Source organism: Bison bison, unplaced genomic scaffold, assembly GCF_000754665.1.
Source record: "Bison bison bison isolate TAMUID 2011002044 unplaced genomic scaffold, Bison_UMD1.0 scf7180017864172, whole genome shotgun sequence".
NCBI classification, from domain to species: Eukaryota; Metazoa; Chordata; class Mammalia; order Artiodactyla; family Bovidae; genus Bison; species Bison bison.
This window is the reverse complement of record NW_011494744.1, coordinates 1,768,947-1,781,103: the sequence shown is the minus strand read 5'-3', so window position 1 is coordinate 1,781,103 and position 12,157 is coordinate 1,768,947. Positions and strand designations below refer to the sequence as shown.

Sequence of the window (12,157 nt, the reverse complement as noted above, 5' to 3'; positions counted from 1 at the left end):
GGCCTTCGAGGAAATGACCCGCAATCTCTTCTCGTTGCCCATAGACGTGCCCTTCAGCGGACTGTACCGGGTAAGGGCGCCTTGTGGGGTTCGGAGCTAGGGCTCCGGGGGCGTGGGATCCGGACGTCTGCTCACCGCGGTGCGCTTTCTGCGCTCAGGGCCTGAAGGCGCGCGACCTCATCCACGCGCGCATCGAGGAGAACATTCGCGCCAAGATCCGCAGGCTGCCGGCGGTGGAGGCGGGCGGGGGCTGCAAAGATGCCCTGCAGTTGTTGATCGAGCACTCTTGGGAGAGAGGAGAGAGGCTGGACATGCAGGTAAGCCGCAGCTTCAGGAGCGGCACGGCGGAGTTTGATCCCCTGGCTTCCCAAAAGCAATTCCTAGGGTTTCCAAAGTGCGCGCAGAGGGGCCCAGGTTCCCAGAGTGAGAAGCCCTCCCAGACCCCAGGGACTGGACCCAGAGATTGAGATACCGGGTCCACAGAGCTCTGCGGAGAGGCCTCGTCGCCCATCCCTTTCAGGTTTTAAAGGGAAAGTTGGAATTTGCAAGATGTGAGTAATGTTGGGTGACTTTAATACAACTAACGCTTTTAAGAGTTCCAAAGAGAGTGGGAACTTACTGGCCTTTCCGGCTCTAGCTGAACCAAAGGGTCTTAGCATTTTGTTTAAATGGATTTTCTGTCAGTCGACTTTCAGCCCTTCTCATCTTCCCTCCTGAATCCTCAGTTCTATTCTGAGTAGTTGCTCTGTAAAATTGCATGCAGACTTGTCAAAACGTTGGTCTTAATCCACTTGTAGGCTTTAAAGCAATCTTCAACAGAGCTTCTCTTTGGAGGGCATGAAACCACAGCCAGTGCAGCTACATCTCTGATCACTTACTTGGGGCTCTACCCACATGTTCTCCAGAAAGTTCGAGAGGAGCTGAAGAATAAGGTAGGGAAACTGGCAGTGGGGGTGGGGTGTTGGCATGAGTTGAGGGGGGGCTGGCTATTAGCTTAAAAACCTCAGCAGCTCTCTAGCCAAGTTCCCAATAGTTAAGTGTGCTGCCTTCCTTGAGTATCTGGGAAGTACAGGGCTAAGGGTGAGTGGGTTGGATGGTGGGAAAGATAATTAACTGTGTGAATAAGAAGGAAGGAATCTTGAGCTGTGATCCCACTCTGGCAGGGTTCAACCTTGTGTTTCTTCTCCACTTCTGGTGGCTCCTTGGAGATTTTCAGACTTTCTTGGGTCTGTGTGTTCAAGGGCATGAATGGGAACCCCTAGGGGGTTGCGGTGGCATCCAGCAGCCTTGGTGGAGACTGGGGGATGGGGAGAAACTTGGTGGTTCTAACTGGTGAGCTGCACTATCTTGGAATTGTAAATAATGGTTTGGGCCCAGGGGTGGAGGCAAATGGTCACTAGCTGCTCCTTGTTCCCCCCACACTCTGGGATCAGGAGGCTCTTTGGGTCCAGCCGCCACTTAAGCCCTGTTTACGTCTGCTGGGCTGATTTTATTGGAGCACAGAATAACCGTTCACTCTGTGTGACTGTTTTGATAGGGTTTACTTTGCAAAGGCAATCAAGACAACAAGTTGGATGTGGAAATTTTGGAACAGCTTAAGTACATTGGGTGTGTTATTAAAGAGACCCTTCGACTGAACCCCCCAGTTCCAGGAGGGTTTCGGGTTGCCCTTAAGACTTTTGAATTAAATGTAAGTTAAAAGTTCTCTCTCACCCGCCCCTACCTTTTGTGTAGTAGTTTTAAATCTCCGTTTGTTTCCTGTGCTTTGACTTACATTTCTTTTGATAACATTGCCCTGCCCCTAAATGTGTTTTTTTCTCTCTCCACCTCTCTTTCCTCCTTTTCTTTCAACTCAAAACTCCGCCAAGGATATAAGTGTTAGATTTTTTTTTTCCTGTTGACAGTTGAATTTCAGTTTGTCAGCCCTTTGGACATCATAATCTTTTGCAGGGATACCAGATTCCCAAAGGCTGGAATGTAATCTACAGTATCTGCGATACTCATGATGTTGCCGATATCTTCACCAACAAGGAGGAATTTAATCCTGACCGCTTTCTGCTGCCTCACCCAGAGGATGCATCCAGGTTCAGCTTCATTCCATTTGGAGGAGGCCTTAGGAGCTGTGTAGGGAAAGAGTTTGCAAAAATTCTTCTCAAAATATTTACAGTGGAGCTGGCCAGGCATTGTGACTGGCAGCTTCTAAATGGACCTCCTACAATGAAAACGAGTCCCACTGTGTATCCTGTGGACGATCTCCCGGCCAGGTTCACCCGTTTCCAGGGGGAAATCTGATGGGCCAGAAAGCCCAGACCTCAGACTTATTTGAAGTGTACATAGGCATTTTTACCTAGTGTCGTGTTGATTTGATTATATTTAATTTTTAAATGTATATTATAATATTTATGTGTCTCTTCTACAGTACCACAGTCTTTAAATATTAAAATAATGAATTTGGATAGTTTCCAAATAAAATAAAATCTGAAGGTGCTCGTCTTGCATTTAATATTCCTGTGGGAAAAAACTCACCGGTTTTATATTCATATATTTAACTAGATTTCTAATGTCTACAGGCATGACTTTGTCATCTGTGCCTATCTATTTTCTGGGAAGAAAAAACCTTACCTGTTTTTTTCTCTTAATAGTTATTAGAAAATATATATTATATGTGTGTGTCCAAAGGTAATTTAGTAAATTTTTCCATGATAGTTTATATTCTCTATTTGGAAAGCTATCAGAATTAATTTAAAAAATGAGAAGGGGTTTGCTTTACTTTAGAGAAAGTTGAATTTGAAAAGAGAACACTTTGAGTTGATCCTCTTCTAATATAACACTTTCATAATTAGTACATTTAATACACATAAATCTGTGGTACTGCATAGTGCTAGAACTGTTTTCTGAATTAAGACAAAGTTATTGACTAAGACCCCAAATCACTGGCCTGCTTCCTTTACTCTGAAGTTGCATATGAAAACAGTATTGGAAAAGGCCAGTCTTTGGTTTAGATAAGCGAATCCAGGTTTTCTTTATTGAAAATGAGGCAGGAAGAGTAGATTTAGCAAACTGACAGATAAAGTTTTTATCTGTGCCAGGCAATAGGGTGTGAGCCTGACATGACTGATAAAATGGCCCAGTCATGACCCTGTGAACCTTGGCTAACCTCCGCGAAAGCGCAATTTTGTCACATTTCTGACCCTGGCATAGCCATGTTCTGAACTGAAGGCCAGACTCTCAATCCAGAAAGGTTAGCCTGGTGACTTGCTTATGCAAGCACATTTTCAGTTTTGAAATGGCACAATCTGCTTACTGAACCTCTGATGGCTTGTCGGTTTTGGACTTTAAAATTTTCATTACAATTTTAGAATCTGGCAACACTGCAGAAAAACTGGGTGGTCTAAATAGGTGTTTGAAAAGAATTCTGACTACAATGAGAGTTACATGTTCTACCTGACTTTAGTTTTTTAGGTGAAGCTTGGATTGTAACTTCAGTTGGAACCCTCTGATGTTTTAAGGGGTATTTACAGAATAATTTATAATACCTTATAATAACCTTATAATGCCTTTTTTTTTAATGAGAAAATACAGTTTTGTTGTTGTTTTTTTTTTTTTTCCAGTCAAAGCTTTAGTTCCCTTGGTGTGCAAAGCTGACTCTTCCCCCCTAACATTCACCCTGGATCATTCCAGTTAGGAACACACTAGCCTGAGGACATTATTTCAGATAATTTATCCAAGGTCATTTTTTAAGAGTTTCAATACTTCTCTTTTTGCCAGAGGACACTCAGTGTTTCAAAACACCATCTTAGGTGACTCCATGAGCGTGTGTCTTTATGAGCATAGTGCAGAAGGAAATTTGAGCCATTTTATCATATAATTTAATTTTTAAAATCTGCCTTTATTTTTTATCCCGAGAGCTTGGAGGAAAGTGCTTCTGGCTTGCATTTCCCAGAGCAATTAGCCTAATTATATTCATTGATTACAGAGTAGTACAGAAATTTATCTTGAAAATACATTAAAAACACAATCTTTGATAATGCGCTTAGTACTGAGTGAAGGCAGTTTCCATGTGTGTGAGTGTGAGGCAGGATTGATGTCTGTGGCTGCTGTGTGGCTTTAGATGGGTCAGGTCACGTGGTCTGGGCAGGTGTGTTTTACAGCCCAGGCTCCTATGGATCAGCGTCCATGTGTCACCTGGTGGAGAAGCGTTTCAGGAGGAGGAGGTCTGTGTGTTGTAGACGGCGGAAGTTGGGGGAGGCGGGGAGACCACTGTAAGAAAGGACTCTCTGGGGCTCCCAGGGGCCTGTCACAATGCTGTGCCCTCCTGGGCCTTGGGTGAACCTGCCAACTGGCCCTCTGTTTCCCCTTCCTCATGTACTTCCTGCCCTGGCAGCCTCCCATTCTCTCTTCAGTCAGGGGTATGGTGTCACCAAGGACAGAGTACTGTCAGGACTGGCATGTGAAGACTTCCAGCGTAGTCCATAAAGCAGGACATGCAATGGGATTGTAGCCTTCACCAGTGTAGCCCCAGGAGGCCCAGAGGGGCACTGTAACTTGCCCAGGGCCACCCAGGAAGTGGCAGAACCAGGAAGGACCTCCTGCTGCCTTTTTCTTCTTTTCCTCCCAACATCTAATAACACCTGCCTGATTTCTCTTTCTCTTACAGATAGCTAGGTCCAGGAGTGTCCACCTCCTAACTTCCCTTTGTGTCCCCCACCACCACTCTCTGTCCTGTGACAGTCCACATCAGGAGACTGCAGGCAACTGGGAAAATGGGAGCAGAGACAGGAAGTGGCTGCTCCTCCCAGAACCCGCATATTCTTGGAGGTTTCAGGGTGCTTTTTGCATCCTGCCACCCCCCAGAGGTCCACAAGGGGGCGGGCTTCTCCCTGCTATGCCAAGCTCAGCACCCAATGGTTCCCCCACCAGTGTCCATGAAATCCAGTGTCCACAGACTCTAGGCCAGGGCCTCCTTTTACCCCAGACAGCAAAAGGCCACAATTACCCGTGGCTTAGCCTCAGTCTCAGGCCTGGTCACGGCTTTTAGGCCCCTCTGGGAGGGTCACCCTGGCTGGGTTGATCTTTGATCTCTACCATCTTTTGGTTTCAGAAGCAGCCACTATCCACTGTGAATCTAAGGTCAGCTGGCTCTGGTTTCGAGCCTTGTCCATGGGCTGCCTATGTTGCTTTCACCATCCCTGAAAAACGGCTCTCAGTTTTCTGGTAGTGGGGCCTATGCTTTTCAATGTATGTGTGCATACTAGCCAGTGTTCAGATGACCCTCACCAAGCCTAGAAGCCACCCCACAAAAGCACTGTGTGAGGAACCAGGAATGTTTAGAGAGAGGTTGTGGGGGCCCCACCTTCCTTCCAATGGTGAAAGGACTGCTATAGTAAATACAGGTTCAGACCTGCTCTGAAGGACAGAGGAGGGTAAGCGAGAAGAAGGGAAATGTTAGTACCACATAAGGAAAACGTGAGACAACTAGAGCCCAAGACTTGACTCTGTATCAACTGCTCGGATCCTTATTTTACTTTGAAATGCAGATGAACTCTAATCTAGGGAGATGGGACATCCTGACAGCTTCTTTCAGAGGCATTCAGCAGTCCTTGGTGATCATTCCGCCGAAGCTCCGAGTCAAACGAGGTGGGACCTGGGGAGTCTGACGCGTGTCCTCAGAGAGACACTGAACCCCTATGCTGATGCTGGAAGACCTCTCTCCTGCCCTGTGACCTGGTGCTCGCGGCTCCCGAGTCCTGCATCTGCTCTCGCACCCCAAAACCTCTCACAGCTGTGCCATGCTGACCGTCCACTTGACCTGGCTTCTGGGGTAATGCTCTGAGATGTTCCCCAGTGCTCCCCGGTCTCCACGATGCTGCACGCTGACACTGGACTCTGCCCAACTGTCCTCTCTCTCCATCTCCTGAAAAGTTACTCACAGGTAGGCACTCTGTGTCATCACTGGAATCTTATAAATTCAGCCCATTCTTGTGTATCTCCCTGCCCTCCTCTGGAACACACTCACGCATAAGAGGTGTTCTTTGGGAGAGAACGTTTCCTGGGGCCAATCGACGCCATTCACCTTATGTCTCTCCAGCTTCACGGTGCCATGTTTTCCTTTGAAAAGTGAAACTTTCATCTTTGGAAAATCTCAGCAGCCGCAAGCTTACAAGGCTGTGGTTTAACAGCATGTCACATTCCTGAAACTGATGCTTCATGGGTTTTTGGCCAAACAAGCTTTCCTTCTTTTGAAGTAGAGTCAACTTGAGTTAGAACCCTGGGACAGGGTGGAAATTTAGCCCTGGATTACGTGGTGGGTTTTCTGGGTGAGAGTTATCATGTTGCAATATTCATAACCGTGCACTACAGCACCGAAGCCGACCCACACCTTATAGTTTTTCATCACTGTCAATCCCCTCCCTAGACTACCCAGGGGTCAGAAATCTACTCACTCATTTCCGACCATAGAAATCTACTCACTCATTTCTGACCATAGAAATCTACTCACTCATATCTGACCATAGATGCTTCAAGAATTTTATCTGAGCAACTCACAGACCCATTTAACTCAGATGCTTTGTGAAAAGAGGACAAGGTGCTTTGCTTACAACAGATATTCGACAAAACTATGTTGATTCATTAAGTACAGTCATACTGTCCAACATAACAGTGATTTATTTAATGATAGAGTAGGGGATTTTGTATTTTGAAATGGAAAGTTCATTTGTCAATTAGTCACAGGTTTTTAGGGCTGGAAGGGAGATTATGGATAGATCATCCAGGTCCCTCAGTTTGCAGCTGAGAAATCTGAGGCTCACAGAAATGTAAGGTCGCAACAGAGAATTAGGATTGGCTGTTCAGTGTCTGTTAGTCTATCCGGTGTCTGATACATTGTAGCATAGTCCTCAATTGAAAAAAACTATTGTATTTATATAAGTGTATATGTGTACACACACACACACACACGCTCTCACACACTCTCACACAGGTGTCAGGAATCAAGGGCAGGTGAGCACATTATTTGAGACTAAATTGCTTACAGGTTCTTCCTTCTACTGTGACTCTCAGAGCATGCTGGGTACAGACTGCTGGCATTTCTTGTGGGGCTGGGGGCTGGTGCTGCATATTAGTAGGGCTGGACCCTCAGCATTTAAAGTGCCTTCTTCTGAACAGCTGAAAACGAATTCTGTATGGTTTAAATTGCATCTCTCTTCCCAGAAGAAAAAAAAAAATGTTACATGTCTAACCCTCAGTACATAGGAATGTGACTTTATTTGGAAATAGGGTCCTTACAGAAATAATCAAGTTAAAATGAGATCTTTGGTGTGGCCCTCATCCAATCTGACTGGAGTCCTTATAAGAAGGGGAAATTGGAACACAGGGAGACACACACAGAAGGAAGATGAGGTGAAGACATGCGTGGAGAACGCCGTGTAGAGATGGAGGACTGAAGTGATGAATCTGCAACCTAAGGAATGCCAAACCTTCCCGACAAACCTCCAGAAGCTACGGGAAGTCTAGGAAAGATTCACCTGCAGCTTTCTGAGGCAGCCCACTTCAGACTTCTAGACAAGAAGCACCTAAATTTTTAAAAAATATTTATTTGTTTGTGCCGGGTCTTAGTTGCCGCACACAGGCTCTTCAGTCTTTGCTGTGGCATGCAACTCATAGTTATGGCATGTGGGATCTAGTTCTCTGACCAGGGGATCAAATCCAGGCCCCCTGCATTGGGAGAGCAGAGTCTTAGCCACTGGACCACCAGGGGAGTCCCAAGACAAATCAATTTTTGTTGTTCTAGGTCACCAAGTTGCAGTACTTTTTAAAATGGCAGCCCTGGGAAACCAACACAGTTTCCAAAGGCAAGAAACCAAATTTGTCAAGACTAGAAACCTTGTCTCTTATTTGGGAAAAACACTAGTTCTCAAAGTTAGCGTGCTTTGGAATCCCCTGGAGGGCTTGTTGAAATACAAATTATTAGGCTTCACTCTGGAGTTTCTAGACCGATGCAAGAATCTGAATTACTAGGTGATGCTCACGGAGAAGGCAATGGCACCCCACTCCAGTACTCTTGCCTGGAAAATCCCATGGACGGAAGAGCCTGGTAGGCTGCAGTCCATGGGGTCGCTAAGAGTCGGACACAACTGAGTGACTTCACTTTCACTTTTCACTTTCATGCATTGGAGAAGGAAATGGCAACCCACCCCAGTGTTCTTGCCTGGAGAATGCCAGGGACGGGGGAGCCTGGTGGGCTGCCGTCTATGGGGTCGCACAGAGTCGGACACGACTGAAGCGACTTAGCTAGCTTAGCATAGGTGATGCTCATACTGCTGGTCCCAGGACCACACTTAGAGAATAACCGACAAAAAGTTTTCTGATCTCTAAGTCAAGGACCACAAAATCAGGAGGGCCAGGAGGTAATTTAACAAGTGATATGAATGAGGGAGAGAAACAGCTGGGGTTGGTGCGTGTGCTGATACAAGACATACCAATCCCCTTTAAAGTGGCAGGAGCTGCTCAGTCTGGCCTGTCCTTGACCTGTAGGAATGAAAACTCCTCCAGTTTTTCAGGAGGTGCTGGAAATCCAGATTTGCATGGGAATACTCTGTTGACTGAAGTGACTTAGCGCACATGCATGCACTCTGTTTAGGTGTTGGCAACTAATTAGCATTAAGACATTGTGCAGGCAAAATGAAGCCCATCTGTGGCCCTGATGGCTGCCAGTTTGCAACATCATAGATCTTTTTTTTTTTTTATCTTGGGTCTTTGATCCTTGAAGTTTTCAGAATGCTTGTTTGAGAATGGCTCAGCTGTGTGGTTCTGTCACAGTCTCTCATAAGGTTGGGGTTAAGTTGTTGGCTGTGGCTGCGTCACCTGAAGGCTTGGCTGAAGGGGAAGATTCACTTCCAAGATGGCTCCCTCACAAGGCAGGAGGTCTCCATATCTTGCATTGAGTCTCTCTTAGGACTGCTTGGGTATCCAAGCAGAAGACCTCCTTTAGAGCAAGTGGTCAAAAAAGCAGTGAGACAGTGCTGAAGCCTCTGTTTTTTTCATGACCTGGCCTTGACAGTCACACTCCATTTCCACAATATCTTATTGGTGACAGAGTTTAACCCTGTCCATTGTAGAAGAGAGCCACATAAGGGTGTGAATACAGAAGGTGAGGACCATTGAGGGCCATCTTGGCTACCCTACTCAATTTTTGAGTGTGTGGGTAGAGTCTTTTCCTGATCTCTCTTAGAAGCATTTTCATCTCTTTTTCTGGACAGTCCTCGATTTCCAACATTTTGTAGTGACCTATCACCTATGGAAACTTAAAACTGCTACCAGAAAAAAAACTTTATTACAGAATTTCTCAGCTGGATGGAGATTGAGGGATCACGTGTGCCAAGGTTACAAACTGGAGCCTCTTGGGTAGAGCCTACCGGTGGACTGTTGTGGTAGACTCTTGTGTTTGCCAGTGCCTCCAATCATATTACTGCATTCACTTCTATTACTTTCCAGGCCTCTGACTCTGCCTAATCTAACTGTCCTGTTTCCTGGACTCAGGATTTTCCATGCAAAAACTCAATAGTCCTGGGAAAAGTCAGATGGTCGATCACCCTAATCAACCACATTATTTGCAAAATGAGCAAAATTCAGCTCAGACAGCAGATATGAATTGATTAGATCCTTACAACTCGAAGTATAGTCCATGGACCAGCAGTACGTGCATCACCTCTCAGACCCCACCCTAGACCTGCTGAGTCAATCTGAAGTTTAACAAGAGTCCCAGGTGATTCTTAGGGGCTTCCCTGGTAGCTCAGCGGGCAAAAAATCCGCCTGCAATGCAGGAGACCCCAGTTTGATTCCTGGGTTAGGAAGATTTGCTGGAGAAGGGCTAGGCTACCCACTCTAGCATTCTTGGGCTTCCCTGGTATCTCAGCTGGTAAAGAATCTGCCTACAATGTGGGAGATCTGGGTTTGATCCCTGGGTTGGGAAGATCCCCTGGAGAAGGGAAAGGCTACCCACTCCAGTATTCTGGCCTGGAGAATTCCATGGACTGTATAGTCCATGCGGTCACAGAGTTGGACATGACTGAGTGACTTTCACAGGTGATTCCTATGCACATGGTGGTCTAGGACTTCCTGAATAGGAGCAAAACCTGAGCTTGGGCTCTCTGAGGATTCAGATTTGCAGTCCATGTCGGTGAACTAGATCCAACAATGACCTACTTGTGCTATGGTAATCTGACCTTGACATGAGCATCTTACTTTTACTTCCTGCCTCCCAGAGTCCCCCAAATAAATGGAGCTAAAGTTTCATTGTTGGAAGGAATTGAAAGTTCCCAATTCTCACCTGGGTTTGTGTAGTGGTTTTCATAAATCACTTTTCAGATTTGACATTCTCCCCACTCCCCAAACAAAATGCCATTAAAACAGAGTTTAGGGGCAACGTCAGGGAATTTAGGTTATTTCCAGTTTCTGATACTCCAAGCAACTGGCAATCAATAAGTAACCTTGTATATGTGGGCTTATGTACAATCTATTGCTTTATTTCTGTAGGATTGAGTCCTAAAAGTCCTGCTGGGTCAATGTGAATATGCTTTTAAAATTGTTATGAATAGACAAAAAGGTGTGTGTCCAAAGAGGAATGTCTGAAAAAATAGTGGTGTATTTATGTCATGGAAAGTTATAGAGCCATAATAAGGTTCATACATGATAGATGTCCACGGACCTTGAGGGATAACTACCAAGTACTGTTAAACAGAGAGGAAAAGTTGCAGAGGGACTCAGGCAATTGGCAGGAAAAATTGAGGGGGATATTATACAAAGGGATTAATTACACTTTCTGAGTACATTTATGGATGCTTCTTATGATTGTAAAGAATATCTGTTGATTTTGTAATTAAGAATTTTAGGAGAGAAGAACAGTGAAGGTGCTGTGGTTGAAGCGAACAGATATTCTACAGATCTGCCCTCAGTCTCCCCTGCGCATTTCCAACCGCCCCCAGCTCTTTGCTTTCAGAAACCGCATCCCAGGTGGGAGCATCTGATTGGCTGAGCCCAACTCACATGCCCACACTCTAGCTGCTAATTGCGCAGGGAAGCGTTGTTTGACCTGGTTTGATCCAGCCTGGCGTGCTGCAGTCCAAAGGGTGGCAAAGAGTCGGACACGACTCAGCGACTGAACTGAACTGATCCACCTATCTTCCCTGCCCAGCTATCTAGGTATTACCCGCGAACAGGAGATGTGTAGTGATACAGCCTGACCCCTAAGCAGAAACTGAAGTTTTCGCCTTAGAGCATTAGCCTTTTGAAAATCTCGCTGTGATTGGGAAAGCAGTTTTGAGTTAATTAACCATATTTTCCGGAGAAGGCAATGGCACCCCACTCCCTCTTGCCTGGAGAATCCCAGGGACAGGGGAGCCTGGTGGGCTGCCGTCTATGGGGTCACACAGAGTTGGACACGACTGAAGTGACGCAGCAGCAGCAGCAGCAACCATATTTTCAGACAGTGCAAGTAAAAATAACAGACAGGCTTCATTGAGCATGTGCTATATGTGCTAAGTATTTCACATTATCTCACATTCTCACAACATTTCCATGATGCAGGTGCAATTTTTAATACCCCTTTTACAAATGGAGCCACGGAGGCACAGAACGGTTATGTAACTTGCCCGGAGTCACACAGCTAGTAAGTGGTAGAGAGGATTTGAACCCAGGCTGTCTGAGGAAAAGGTTCTGATCATTACATTATATTGCCTCCAGGTTTATAGTTGGAATGGGCACTGATTTTTAGTTGGAATAATAGTGATTCCTGTTGTCACTGAATGCTTAGTGTATGCTGGGCACTGTCCTGTTATACATGAATTAATTTAATCCTCACAACAACCCAAATGAGAAAACTGAAACTCGAAGATGTTAGCAGCTCAAACAGGGCCCCTTCGCTTTTAAGTCCAACCCAGAGGGTCTGTCCTCAGAGCTCAAGCACTGAGCTCCACCCTCCAGAGCCATCTGTCCTTTACTTCTCAACACATCAACCCACCTTTTCTTCTCTGCTGATCTGAAAGCAGTTCTCTTGAGAGATATTGAAGTTTGGGCAATTGTCAGGATAATTCAATGGGAGCTTTGGATTTTATTTCAATTTTCCATTTCGTTTTGATACTGAGAATCTGACCCTAAGCTG

General features: G+C 45.6%; 1 protein-coding gene across 1 annotated transcript in view; it reads left to right on the top strand.

Moving 5' to 3' along the window:
• The window catches only part of LOC104990220 (cytochrome P450 26A1), a 3,543-nt gene extending 1,045 nt beyond the window's left edge, over nt 1–2,498 (top strand). Inside the window, exons 3-7 of the mRNA XM_010842217.1 lie at nt 2–70; nt 159–317; nt 798–932; nt 1,538–1,690; nt 1,951–2,498. Coding sequence (XP_010840519.1) covers nt 2–70; nt 159–317; nt 798–932; nt 1,538–1,690; nt 1,951–2,292 — 858 coding nt within the window. The 3' untranslated portion in view covers nt 2,293–2,498. The remainder of the gene's footprint in view (nt 1; nt 71–158; nt 318–797; nt 933–1,537; nt 1,691–1,950) is intronic.
• Nucleotides 2,499–12,157: the final 9,659 nt, after the last annotated feature.